The sequence below is a fragment of the Necator americanus genome, chromosome I (genome assembly GCF_031761385.1).
Source record: "Necator americanus strain Aroian chromosome I, whole genome shotgun sequence".
Taxonomy (NCBI): Eukaryota; Metazoa; Nematoda; class Chromadorea; order Rhabditida; family Ancylostomatidae; genus Necator; species Necator americanus.
In genome coordinates, this window is record NC_087371.1 from 20,957,924 (window position 1) to 20,971,963 (window position 14,040).

At 45.6% G+C, this 14,040-nt stretch overlaps 2 protein-coding genes across 3 annotated transcripts; one reads left to right on the forward strand and one right to left on the reverse strand.

The window, feature by feature from the left end:
* Positions 1–62: 62 nt before the first annotated feature.
* Positions 63–6,125, reverse strand: RB195_006375 (uncharacterized protein; the record flags this gene model as incomplete). Of its 2 annotated transcripts, none has more annotated exons than XM_064179426.1 (15): positions 63–323; positions 394–607; positions 1,829–2,042; positions 2,101–2,195; positions 2,249–2,343; positions 2,536–2,694; positions 2,758–2,930; positions 2,995–3,170; positions 3,242–3,437; positions 3,497–3,623; positions 3,847–3,972; positions 4,543–4,731; positions 4,894–4,965; positions 5,050–5,159; positions 6,029–6,125. In XM_064179426.1, the coding sequence occupies 15 exons, from the start codon at positions 6,123–6,125 to the stop codon at positions 63–65; spliced, it is 2,304 nt and encodes a 767-aa protein (XP_064036380.1). The 2 variants fall into 2 exon arrangements, with proteins under 2 accessions (XP_064036380.1, XP_064036381.1); XM_064179425.1 differs by having other exon boundaries at positions 2,995–3,182.
* A 2,242-nt stretch (positions 6,126–8,367) lies between these two features.
* Positions 8,368–8,688, forward strand: RB195_006376 (uncharacterized protein; the record flags this gene model as incomplete). Its single annotated transcript, XM_064179427.1, has 1 exon — positions 8,368–8,688. One exon carries the CDS (start codon positions 8,368–8,370, stop codon positions 8,686–8,688), a length of 321 nt encoding a protein of 106 aa, XP_064036382.1.
* Positions 8,689–14,040: the final 5,352 nt, after the last annotated feature.

Here is a 14,040-nt window from a genome sequence, read left to right on the forward strand (position 1 = left end):
ACGCCGACTCAAATAACAAAGCCTCTAGATACTAAAATATTGCTGGAACAAGGAGGTGCAGTCTATTGGTACCCTAAGCCCGGTAGAATATTGCCTTTGAGAGAGTTCAGTTCTGGTAATCTCAAGGGAGTCCTGAGTGAGCTGGACGGATCGTGAAGACTCGTCGCCAGGCTGGACGACAGCGAGGAGGAGAGGGACGACGAGAGCCCTGAAGAAAGCGAAGACGGCAGCGCTGAGTGCAGTGACGGCAGTGACGAAAGCGGCGGTAGACCTGAGTACGAGGGAATATTGCTCTGCATTGGCGCCATCTGCTCGGCCTTGAACTGAAACTGAGTTTTGATTAAGGAAAAAAATTCGCACTCACGTCCAGGATGCAAAGAAAAATCGGCTTACCTTCATGGAAGCTTCGTGATGAAGGGACATTGGTGGAGGTGGTGGCGGTGGAGCGCTCATGTGGGAAGAAGCCGGCTGGAGATGAGGAGTTGTGGAAGGGGCGACAAGCAGTGGGGTGGTGGACGAGACGGCCTCGTCCTCCTTTTCCAATTTCATCTCCTTTTCATCTGGTTTGCATGAGGTGGTCTTCCAATGCGTCCGAAGCCCAGAAGGACTGAAACTTTGATTGTCGGCTTGGAATTTACTTTGGTACCATGAGATTATGTGACAGTAACCATTCAATCAAAGAAAAACGGAATAAGATATGTAATTTTCCGGCTACGACAAAGCTATAGTGTTAAAAAGAAAAAAAAACATGGCCCAGTTCCAACTTTTAATAAGATTTTTTTTTTCAGAAAAACTCAAAGTTGGAATTACCTCCACAGTTTTGGAGACATTTGGAAAAAAGCGAGGTTAAATTGCCTAAGGGTCTTATTGTACGCGAATCGGAGATAGATGTGCAGAATACCCATCCTCCGCCGATGTTGACAGAACCATAACTCCATCAAACAGGTCCATACAAAAAGTGTTGTGATCTTGCTTAACTTCAGAGTATAAATGCTGCAGCATACCACGGCATGAACATCCGGCATTTCCCTACCCATGGACTTTGAGGCTGAAGAAACGAAGTCCGCACTGATGAACAACCGAGCGACTGACGAAAACGGAGTTCACTTCCAAGGAATCTGCTTATTACTCAACGCACATGAAGTAGAAGGATAAAGCGCACAGCGTTGATCGCTATGGGGATGCACTACACGTTCGATTCAACTCAGAATCTTTGAAGGTGCCCGTGCACCCTTGCAATACATTGCGAGGGCGTACCAATGTATCAAGTGTGTTCCCGTCCTCCCATGCACATTTGCTACCAGTTTAGCAGTAGAGTCTCAGTCTCAGAGAGATGAAAGACTTGGTCGGCAGCTGGACCGTCTCGAACCAACGATCCTGGATTCACAGCAGAACCTCTTACCGACAGCATCACATCCGCTGATGCCGACGTGCATATGAAGTCTATAACTGCAGAAGCAATACGAGTACGGTTTATCCGTAGTGGCCAGTTCCCTTGGTAACCTTGGCCTCAACCTTATCAAACTAGGAAGCTACCGAGTTGAGCCATTCAAAGGCTAACAGCGCCTCTGCGCCGCCCGTCTATTCGAACTTGGACGATGATTGATCGCTGCGCAGGAAAGGATCCCAAACAGAACGCGGAGGTTCCAAAAACTTCGTCCAAAAACCTTTAAAAACGACACAACCCGTCATCAGCGCATGTACTTGCAGGTGCATTTAAATGTATGCATGCATAGAAATGCGAGCCAACCGAGTCAGCAGTGATCATGCTAGTGGTAAGAACTACGTACCCTCGCCTGACAACCTGTAGTAATTTCCAACTCTCTACCTTATGTACTTCTTTCCGCACGACATGCAGGCGTACGGTCGCTCGTTGGCGTGTAGACGTTTGTGTAGGCGAAGATGTACGTACTGTGTGAACTTTGCACTACAGACGTCACATCCATAGGGTTTCTGTCCATTGTGCAGCCGCAGATGCGTTTTCAGGTTCGATGTCGATGAGAAGCGCTTGTCACAGATGTCACAACGGTGTGGTCGTTCTCCTGAAAACGGTTATCGCTTAGAGCAACAATGAGAGCACTGCTGGAATATCTTACTCACCTGTATGAACAAGGTTGTGCTTCTGGAGGTGCGCCAGTTGGGTGAACTCCTTGCCGCAAACGGCGCACTTGAACGGGCGTTCTCCTGTGTGGGTCCTGCAGAGGAACCTGATCACCTTCGAGATCATCTCGAGAATCGCCGAACTCACCTCACATGCACCTTGAGATTGGAAAGCTGTCCAAAGGTCTTGTGACACTCCTTGCAGGCGTAGCGAGTTTTCCCATTTTCTTGTTGTTGAATGTACTGAAAGCGAGTGTGGTTATGCTGAGACACATCCAGCATACGGAGAATATGCATTGAGAAGAGTTGAACTCGTAAAACTAAGGAACAAATAGACCGTGGGACGCTTTGCTTTGAATGAAGAATCTTATGGATTCTGGAGTCCGGCGCAAAAATTCAAAGTGATAATGACATTGAACGAGTATTAATTCGAACCTTTGGAGCGCCATATCCTCCCTCACTATGATTGGGTGTGCTTGAGGCTGGGAACGGAGGGAAAGCGTTTCCTCCTCCTCCACCTCCTCCGCCAAAATGGGCTGAAAGACTTCCACCTCCGAACGCAGGAGTGGCTGCCGAAAATATTGGCTTCACTTCCTGAAATTTACTACACCGATGACGCAGGCTGTGAAATTCATCATCTAAACTGACTGCTCATACTTGGGTTCCATAGATTCCATTGTAGTTGCCAAAACCACTACCAGCAGTAGCAGCAAGAATCGGTTGAGCGTCACTGGGTCTTCCGGAAGCTGTAATCCTTGTAGCTGCCGCAGCTGTGGCAGCAGTAGCAGCAGCTGCAGGAGTTGACGGCGGCACCCACAGCCCTCCACCACCTAAACAAAGTTTTTGTTTTGTGCAAAAAAAAACAGATAACAGACAGAAGCGAAGAAGACTCACTGAGCTGTTGGGTCCTCCTGAAATAGTCCTGAAAGAGCGACAGGGGATTCAAAGGGCTCGGCCGAACAGGTGAAGGTGCTGGCAGCGATGCAATACGTGTGGGAACAGGACGATGTACAGGATTCTGGATGACATTGGGACGGCTCTGTACCTCGGCAAGCGAAGGTGGTGAACAGCTGAATTTAGTTCTAAAAGATAACACCTTTCCAGTTCATTTACACGAAAGATCCACCGCAACACTACAAACCTGTTCGAATTGCTTTTCTCAGACTCGCCATCATCGCTTGGCTCAGCGTCAGACGAGTCGCCTCGTTCCGCTTTTTCACTGCGGCTACTCTCAATGGCGTCCCGCTTCATACTGTAGTCAAGAGCCTCCTGAGGCGAGGCGCGGTCCTCCATAACCCATGGCTGCTGCGGTTGCTGCGCAGGGCGCTTCGGTGTGGCTGCAATCGGCGAGCAAAACAAGTAGGAAATATTGCAGATAACACATGCCATTTCGTACCCATTCGGGCCGCCTCACAAGAAACTGGATATTTTAACTTGTGGGAGTAGTCCTTACTGAACCAGAACGTCAGCTCACTATTTGGTTTGATTGATCGAATCGAGTAAAAATAGACGTCATTGTCCATCTGTAAGAAAGGACTCCACAATCGACTAATGATTCACACACCGCTCAATACATTACGCGACTTTGTTTGGCGTGAGAAGCGCTACGGCATAAATAATGAGTTTAGATGATTGCAAAGAAGCTATAATCGACGAATTTCTGCTTCAGAACTGATATCGTTCTTTGCAATTAGATTGTCTCAGCTATCAACAGAGAAAGAAGAAAAGCTGATAACCAGCACCCACCTGACAAGCGACCAGGTTCTGTGTTTCATTTGTCACCGCTACATTGACGAATTTCATCCAGTTGCAGCGAGCGTCATCCTCGACGACGATTGTCTTCACAGCACGGCCGCCGGAAGGCGACATCACCTGCAATCCCAGTATGGTTTAACCGCTCATTTGTTTGAGGGGAGAAATCTCGAAGGATCGAATAACAGCTCTTGGAGCAACTTGTCGACGAACTTTCCCTGGAAAATAAAGGAAAACTCCGCTCCCTCTTTCCGCCGTTTTTCGCGCTTAGTTTTGCTGAATTGTTATGTACTAAGCGTTTTTGCATTACGCTAAGAAACTGCAGATGAAGAAAATCTCGATAATTTAGTAGCAGCAGAGGATTTCAGTAATTTTGCACCAGAACTCACAGAAACGCATGAGAAACTTATCCCTTTTTCCCTAAAACCAACTAATCAGCAAGGCGAAATGGTCAGCTCATTGGAGTACTTAAAAGCGACTTTCTGGTACATGTTCCCGCACGCTCAAAGAAGTTACACTCCTGGATTAGTAATGGAGAAAAAAGAATACTATAGGGAGGTGGTAAACTGCGCATTAATTAGCAAGAACTTCTGACAGATTTTTAGAACGTGCAGTTCCATCTGAAAATCATCTCTCGATAGTTGCTGAACCAGACACACTACCGATTTTCTTTGAATATCCCATGCTCACCTTCCACTCTTTGGGCGGTGTAGTCGGTGCAGATAATGTCGACCCAGCGCTACTTGTGCTTCCACCCGCGCTGGCAGCTTCTGCTGGGCACATCAAGGTGTCGACGGCTCCGTTCATCAGCACCTCTCCCAGAAGCGGTCCAAAGCGGACACCTCTGGGAATGTAGTCGACTGACCAGACTCCCATTCTCTGAAAAGAATACCGAAGACCTTCAGCAGTTAGCGCGACTCTGTAGCATTGGCGAGTTCATTTCAACGAATCCCTTATCTCGTGTTCCTATGTAAGCGGAAAAAACAAGAAACACGCTATAAAATACGAACTCTGAAGGATGGCACAATAAACGATACGAACCGAGGGATCCTGCGCTGAGGGGCGGATGGTGAGGTTCAGAGGCAGTGAAGTGATGGAGCGGTTCTTTGCGTCCTAAACACTTTGGTCTCCATAAATCTTCACACATCGAACGTTTCTCGGGGTTTACTCAAAGCAGTGCCACGAACACGAACCAACCTGATGCTGAACCGGTTTATCTGGAACATGGAACACGCAAAGCTGTGCCAACGTTTCATCATTTATCTCACGCCAGTCCCAATCCGCCATGCGTGAAGCGTCGTGAGGAGCTGTAAGAAGATAGGGAAGTTCTGTTGGCGCGAAAGTGGTGCCTGCGATGGTAGGGGCAGATGTGCACCTGTGCTTACCAAGAATAACACCGGCAACCGACTAATCACAGCTGCTGAAGAAATGCTTCGAAATAGCGCTGTTCCTGCTCTAAGTTTTTGCGAACGCAAGGAAATATTGTGCAAATTTCAAATAATAGATGTTTTCGTATCGTAAGAATGGAGGTACAGCTCTAGTGCCGAATCTACCTTATAGTCTTTTTCACCGAAGAACAACCAAAAAACTACAGCTAAGTTTTTCATTAGCTCTCATAAGATGGAAAAAGGTAGGAAAGTGAGCCAAGCGGCCAGAGCTTAGGAATGTCGAAATCGCTGCCGACATCGATCGTTCTATCAAGAATTGTAAGCTATCGCTCGGATGATCTTCTCTGGACATTGGCTCAACTAAGCACAGGTTCAGCTATTCGTAGATTCCAGAAATAGTGATTAAGAATAGTCACTTCATTTCAAAACTGAAATTACGACTAGGTGCGGGCATGAAGCGACAAGGCATTGCGCGAAAAGTAAAAAAAATCTTCTCAAATCAAACGAAAATTCTGACCGACATATGGCATCAGCCATGAATAGTAATGATCAACTCTTGTGAATTCCAGGAGTGAGAGGGTGTTTTCGTGGCTCGCTAGAAGTAATTTCGCTGATAACATATCAGCGGCTACCCTACGCAGCAAGAAAAAAATCGGTTTTACAAACACTGCTTTAAATAGGTTAAAAATGCAGAAAAGCGATTATTGTTGAATGAAAACAGTGGTGGAACAGGTTCAGTACTGCTGACAAATTGCGATGTTGGGGAGAGATTAAGTATGAGGGACTACCTGGATTTGGAAGCCGTTGTGAGCTGGACTGTTGTTGAGGCAGAGCTCCGAAAGGCGGAGGTGCGGCCGATGACCCGTCGCCTCGGTCCTCACCCATCTAAAGCGGGACCATCAAAACGTGTAACGAGATTTAGGGAGGATCAAGAATGCCTTCACGAAAACGAGGTGCACAAAATAAGTGTTGCATTCAAAAGCGGTCTATGGAAAGGAAAAGCAAGACTGCACAAACTGCTGCTGAGGAGACTGGCCGTCGTCGCCCCGCTCGCTTATCAGCCTTAGACGCCAAAAAATCATTAACCGAACTCATGCTGCTCGATACACCAGCTTAGTTCCATAGCCTTCGGATTCTTTCATCCCATAAGAACTATTTATACTTGTCCAGAATTTTTCGAATCCCGAGGGAGGAAAGGGCCTGGTGAGTGCGATGCGCGGAGCGTCGTAATTGCAACATCCTGGTGCTGACCGGTTGTGAGGCGCCGAAATGACTTGCGCGCACAGCGAACTTCTTGCACTTGATGAGGTCCGGCAACGAAAGCCAAGCCAACACTCACATCATTTCTGCTAGATACAGAACGACTACCGACTAGCGAATAACTTGCGTAACAACTTTGGCGAAGCTGATCGGATGCAGATGAGCAGTGGAGGAGAGCAGTGGGGGATCAGGAGCGGAGCTAGGAATTGTTCGGGCAAAAAGAGATCGACCATCCAGATGTTATGATGTAAAAGTGATAGGTGAATTTGAAAACTGTGGGATGTATCTGAGCACAAATTCAGTTTCACGCTCGTTTTCTGACGCACTCAGAAACGGCCACAAGCAGAGATAGTAACAGTGCGCAACTACTTAAGCAAGAAAATGAAAAACTGTCCAGAATTTCTTTCTCTGCAGAAATAAAATGCAGTCTCTGATTCTGCAGGGGCTCGGGGGCAGAGAGGAATGAGAAATGCTACCTTGCAAAATTCCAAACAGCTCGCGAGAAGTTTACCAACACAATAACACAAAGTTCTGCAAGCGTCGAAGAAAGAGACAACTACTGCATGCTGCACGAGAGAGAAGCACCAACGGCCAATAGCGGCTGTATCGGTGGCTTGCTGCGCTCGTCCGTCGGCTAATCTGTACGCGAAAAACCCGTTGTAGTCGTCGCGCAAAGCATAGTGGAGCTGTTTTTGGACGGCGAGAGTGAGCCGTCCAAACTGGACACAGCACATGGCTACGATGTTCCAGCTAAGCGCCAGTGCGGCTTCGTCGGGATCACAGGCCTTAGCTATGTGCAAGCACGCTTCCTGATTCGCACAGCCTCCGCAGAGTAAGGGAGTTGGAGAACTGTCTCTTTCCACGCGCTGCAGTTCGAAGAAGGACAGAGCCATAAAATGGAGACGAAGAAATGCGAAGGTAGTCGTGAAAATATCCATTGGCATCCCATTTTCACACGAGAGCGAAAGTGCATCAGCTTAGCCACCACAGCCAGGTCGCACACATCGATGAAGATCTGGAACGTCAGCCAACGACGGCCAGCCTTGCTGTGGGTGAACTGAGACAGGAACTGATTAGTAGGAGTAGTCAATAGTTTGTCTTGAAAAAAGGCGAAGGCATTAGCTCCATCTTCTTTTCAGCACATGGTTTTCTGAAGGAAATGTAAGAATATTGTGAAGTTGAAGTCGCAAACCTCAGGAAATAATAGGTCAGAATAGATCTCCTTAGTGATGTGAGAGTTTCGTGTGAAGTATTTATACGATACAGAAGTGTCAACAATCAATTGGCCACCAGTAATGTGAACGTTTCATATATTCTAACCTGTGGCTTCGGATTATGGAGCGCTCCGGAAATAAGTGCAATTCTTGACCTCAGTGATGCCACTTCTCCTCGGTCGCCTACAGGGCCCACTACCAAAATAGTCGTTAAAAATTCCCAGAAGATACGCGATCATTGACCATTCAATGGTCATCTCATCTACGCACCTATGGATCAGCAACCGGTTCGTCCTTCTCTCGAAAAACCTCCTAGAATCGAATCTCCGCTGAAGCTCGCTTTGATCGACCCAAACCGACCTTTTAGGGGGTTTCACAAGCATAGCAACGTCTCAAATCGTGGTCGTCATCGATTTGCGAACAGCAATGTCTGAGTATCCTGCTGACACTGTTTGAAATTTCTTAAGTAGCCAACAATGACGCCACGCATAGCAAAAAATCGAGTGTTCATTACAGTATGCGGCAGCCAATCATCTATCTACGATATGTGCAGCCAGCCTCACCTTGACACTGCCTCTTCATCGCTCGTCCGATTCTTTTTCCCTTGTCCACGACTACGGTAGCTGGCTGATCGTGGACTCCACCCACTGTTTATGCAACGCACGCCGCGGACCGCCCATATTCTGGCATGGCTCCGCCCACAGTTGTTTACAGCGTGTGTGCGCGGCCGTGGCCACGCCCCCACGTGGCAATGGCCCCAAAAGTACCGACTGGCACGTAACGAGAGTGCAAGGTCGCGTCGTGTGGGAATTAGCAGCGGCGACGACAACGATCATGACCAGGACGACGCAAAGTGCACAGTCTTGGGGCGAAACTGGGTCCAACTCGAGACGACAAGCATGCGTGCTCGAGCGGGCGGCACGCTCGCCGGTGAGCTGCACTCGGATGTTGGAGTGGACCACAGAACAGCATGAAACAGCAGCGATAGTCAGGGCTTCCAAAGGCGCACGGTCTGCTGGATATCCGGGAAATCGCAAGACTCGGATTTGCATGAGGATAAAATTGATGACTGAAGTGATCCCCCTGTTTCTGGAAGTTCTATTTTCGAACGCGGCGGTTGTTTGCAAGGCTCTTCGTCCCAGTATGAACTTCATCTGTCCAAAGAAATCATGTTAAACTGTGGCAATCGCTAGATACAGTACTTACCTTCTCTATTCAAGAAAACTAAGGAATCTATGGAGATCGAATCTTCCGCAGACTAATGAACGAACTTCGGAAATCGGAACCGAATCCATGTGAATTGGGCAAAATGAGGAAGTGGACATGAAATGCAAGTGTCGAAATACCAACAGAGTAGAGCTCTCGCAAGCTGGTAGGAGGGAAAAAAGAGAATGGACGCTCTCAACTAAGTCAGTTCAGAACTTTTTTCCAAGCAAATTGGACTGAATAATATGTGCGCCGAAGGAAATTGCAACCCTCAACACTAATTATAGCAAATCGAAGTTCTCTGTTTAATATCTCAAAACCAACGGACTAGCGGAGGAGAAAGGCATCGAATGATAAACGAAAGATAGATCGAAAATGAAAATGGGGAGAGAAAATGAAGAAAGTGCACGTTGGTGAGGTGGTGGTGGTGAGCGAAAAGAGCGCACGCGAGAGAGGGTTTGGCGATCGCTCGGTCTGCGACCTTGGCCATGTGAAGAGGCGCATCCCCAGTCTGCAACTAGGTCAACGGCAAGGACGCGACGCTCAGTGGCAGTACTGGAGAGGTGCCTGCGCATCGAACTGGCAACCAACGCAGCACAGGAGCTGTCCGTCCACCCAATGCTCCCAAGACTTAGGCAGAAAACGAATCCTAGCAACTACGACTATTGGCTGCATCACAGAAAAATCTATTTAAAAGTTGTTGTGATTTTTTTTTTGGAAATACTGGATCATTCCTCAAATATTGTAATAGAACCGAGTTTGTTAGCATACAGTGTCAAAATACATGTCACAACGTCCTATCGGTTGTTCTTTCACAATTTTACTGTTCAGTAATCCTTTTCGTAACCAAATGCGTAAAACAGTGGGGATGCGAGACAGAAGATGGCAAAATATCTCTTAATTCCACACAATTTCGTGGTAATCAGATATGGCTCTGAGAAGACCTAAATGGACCATCTGTCTTTTTTTTCCAGAAACTGCGTAAAAAAGTCACTTCGACTTGTAAATATTGTCCCTGTGCGACTGTGTATACACGAGAAATAAAATTTAAGTTTAAAATTGACTTCCCTACCAATCCTCACAGATGTTACAAACAAACGGATACGTAGTATAAGTAATGGTCACAATAGGTCCCATCAATCTCATTCTAGAAACTTTGAACGAAATTGAAGAAGTTCACTCAAAATATCGAAATCGTTCACCACTGCTTACTCAAATATGATAAAACGGTCCAATCAAATTACGGTGAGATTTTCCTGGCATTTCAAAGAATAGATGTCATCGTCTTGTGGACATATCGCAACCAAGTTGTGATTAACGGTCGCTTGGAGATGGTGGGATGTGACTCGGTGGAAAGGTGCGCTGCAATGCCCGCATTTTGAAATACATACAACACATGATTTTAGCTTCCGCTGATAGATTAGCGGAGCAGGTTGAGTAAAATAGAATGGACTATTTTTGAGCCTCCATGAAAGTGCAGAAATTTATCCATCTTGAGAAGAAAGTCAAAGAAACCCCCGTCTGCTGCTGTCGAAGAGAACGGAAATGCGGCGCGAACTGGTCACAATTCTAAGAAGTGGTATTCTCTACCTCCTCTTACGCTCTCGATAGGAGCTTAACGCGTAAAAACGTCGTCATTCAGAAGCAGCCCAGTTCTTGAGGACGAACGGCTGGAACCAGTCGACTGCCCACTACTGTGGACGTATCAGCCAGCGGCAGATGACGGCTGGTCGCCGGGCGACGCGATGCGACGAAGATTCCACGACGCGGCGTCGACTCGGCTCGCGGTCAAGGCTAGTTCTCGGGCAGCGCTGGGAATTTTCTGTAGCCCTACCGTGGGGATTAGCTAAGTAAAGCACATCTAAACCTTTCGTACACCAAATTCAGTCGTGTCATGGAAGCCAGGAACCACTGCGCAGCGGTATGAGTACGAGCTATAATGCGAATAAGCGGGATCAGCCTAACTCTGTTAAAGGATTCCTGGAGATGAGGATAATGCGTAGAAGTTGTCACCTGTCCGTCTCATCCCTAACTACCCTTTTTTTAACTTCCAAACTCGTATGGTCAGTTTTCTTTGAGTATTTCTAGAAACGAATTCTAAAACTAATTTGTAACGAAGAATTGAATCGAAGAACGAACGAAGAATCGCTTGGCAATCTTTCAAGTGTCCAGCAGGCAGTGTCCAAGTGCTTGCTCATTTCTGACATGAGACAAGAGGAAGAGCTTCTAAGAAGATTATCTGTGCATCAGTGTGGAGATGTCTAAAAGACCGCGACGTGCGGGGCTCTTGGAGCGACCAGAATAAACGAGGTCCACTTACAAACGACGAGGTACGATGCACAGGTGGACGCGGTCAAAGAACATTTGAACGAAACATTTTGTTGCTGCATTAATGTTAACACATAGCATTGGACATTCGAAGCAACCAGTTGCTCGGTGAAAAACTAAAAGTGACGCGGCAACAACTATGACCGCACTATACTGGGAAAATTAACGGCTCAAATATTGAACGTAAGAGAAATGCTGGAGACGTGTCCACCAAAGAGTACCACAGGGCGAAGAGATTGTTTCAATGAGCGATGAATGCAGCCGTTGAGGATGATGGTGCAGCGACGAGAGCCATACAACCAGTTTCGGCCAACGCCGCCATCCCTCCCTCATCGTACAAACGCCTCCCAATCGAATCTGAGTTAGAGAGGACCAACCATGTCGAACGATCATTGGGGAGAAACAAAATAGTTTGTTATTCAGTATGGGACTGAAGAAAGAAGAAATGAATGGATTGATGAATGAATGAATAAATAAATAAATAAATAAATAAATAAACGAATAAATTAGTGGAGGAATGGGAGAGTGAATGAATGAATGAACTGATGAGTGAATGAGTGAATGAATGAATGAATGAAGGATTGATTGACTAAACTAGAAATGGAATAAATGAATGAATGAATAAATGAAGGCAGGACCGAAGGAAGCAGATCTACGTGAATGCAGCAGTCTGTTAGTGTAGTAATTCAGTGCACGCTTAGGTGTAACGGCTAAGCAGAACCGCCTGAAGGATGACATTACGACTGAAGGATGACATTACGTTTTGAAAGGATTCGCTGCTACTACGTTAACGACAACGACTACGAATTGATGTAGTACTGTTTCATTAATGTTTGAGATTACGAAAGGCTCAAGTGGAGAGTCTGACCCTACCTTGGCAAGGCCAGTACAAGGCTCATCATATCGCTCGGTACCTGAAAAGAACGGAACCATTTTGCAGTTTTCATGGACAAATTCTTTGATAATCGTTAAAATGAGTGAAATGAACAGTTCCACACAGATATGTAGATTGCTATAAGGGCGATCAAGGTGTTGGAAATTCACCAGAAATTCGCACTCGGCAAAAGAGGAATTCTTTTTTTAAATCGATGGATCAATGCAATCAATGTTGCCATGCGATGATGTTCTAGCGGTTACAACACAAATTCATCTAGAAACGGTCTCATTGGAACGAAAAGCAGGGGATGGAAATCTAACAAATTAATGGATATTCTCGCTTCAAAGGACTATCACATTCGTAACGATGGCAGGAAATGCAGTGGGTTAGTATTCAACGATGGAAAGAACTGCGTCCTCTTCGGAGGATACGCAGTAACATAAGAACAAAAGGAAGTTCTATGTGGGAATCACATACAACTTCTTTCTCAACAAGGAATAATATGATGAATTATTAGATTTTAGTTAGAAACTTGGAGATTTGCCAAGAGATTCTTCTGAAACACTTGTCCGAGACTCTCTGTTTAATAACTGTTTGTATTACAAACACCTCAAGTTCTTTATCACAATTGCAAAGCGGAATAATAAATGAATTTCACTGTAGCCTGTTATCAGGATCCCATTTTTTGTTTAAGAAAAACGTGGATATAAGTTTTAGCAAAACATTCCCGACCAGAAATATTGCAACACAAACAATTCTCCCTGAAAACCAGAAAATAGCGTTCTGAAAGGATTTGGTGCTACTACATTAACGACAACGACTGCGACGTACTGTAGTACTGTTTCATTAATGTTTGAGATTACGAAGTGTTCAAGTAGAGGGCTTGACCCTACGTTGGCAAGGCCAGTACAAGGCTTATCACATCGCTTGGTCAGTAAAACGAGCGAAAACACCTCAAAATTTCAACAGTTCGTAGAATCGCTGAAGAAACAAAAATTTCTCGACAAATTAGTCCGAACGACTTCACAGAAGTGCATATCACGCATCGGACCTTCTAGTCAAATAATAATAATATGTTAATTAATGTGTCAGCAGTAGCAAATTCATAGCAAGAACTGTGCTCCCCTTAGCACTTCAATCTCCAAGCAAATCCTGACACCTTTGTGGAGTTGTAATCAACGAAGTGAATGGGTACACTGCAGCCGGTAAGAGCTTCGGCTGTGACTGCACGATCGATGGTTCGAAATCCCCCTAGAGCCAGTCAAGCCTCTCATCCCCCTAGGTTGTTACTCTCTGGGGATAAAAAAAACTGCCTTGAGACATCGGCTCGCCCCGCAAGTCATTCTAAAACTGCGCATGCGCTCAGAATTGTCTGTTTTGTCCCTTTTTTTATTCACTTTATTTTTTTGTTTTACCTGCATTTTTCACTCTTCGAAATAGAAGTAAAGTCATCAAGTCAAAAAAATAATTATGTTTAAACGAATCTCTCTACGATGACTGCATTGGAGCAAACGAATGACGAAGAAAATGAGCAATCACTGAAGTACAAATCTGAATAGAATTACCAAAGTGTGGACTCAGAATTAAGTGAAAGATTAGCAACTCAGTAAGACAGGGCCCCAGTTTCATTATCACAATCTTCAATTTCAATGGTTTCCAAAAATTTTTCTACAATTTAACAACTATCTCGAAAAATTTCGTTTTATAAAAAGAACATTCTTCCCTGTAGTTATTTTGTTCTTTTCAAATGTAGTAATAAATGCGAAAACACAGCTGTAGCTCGATGTGTTTCCTAAGGTATCTGATGGGTCGGCGTCCCTGGATGACTATAGCCTTCTATGGAGGCTGAAGGATTTTGTGATGAAAATTTGAACGATACAGGATTCTTTGGAATCAACAACATTCAATAGATATC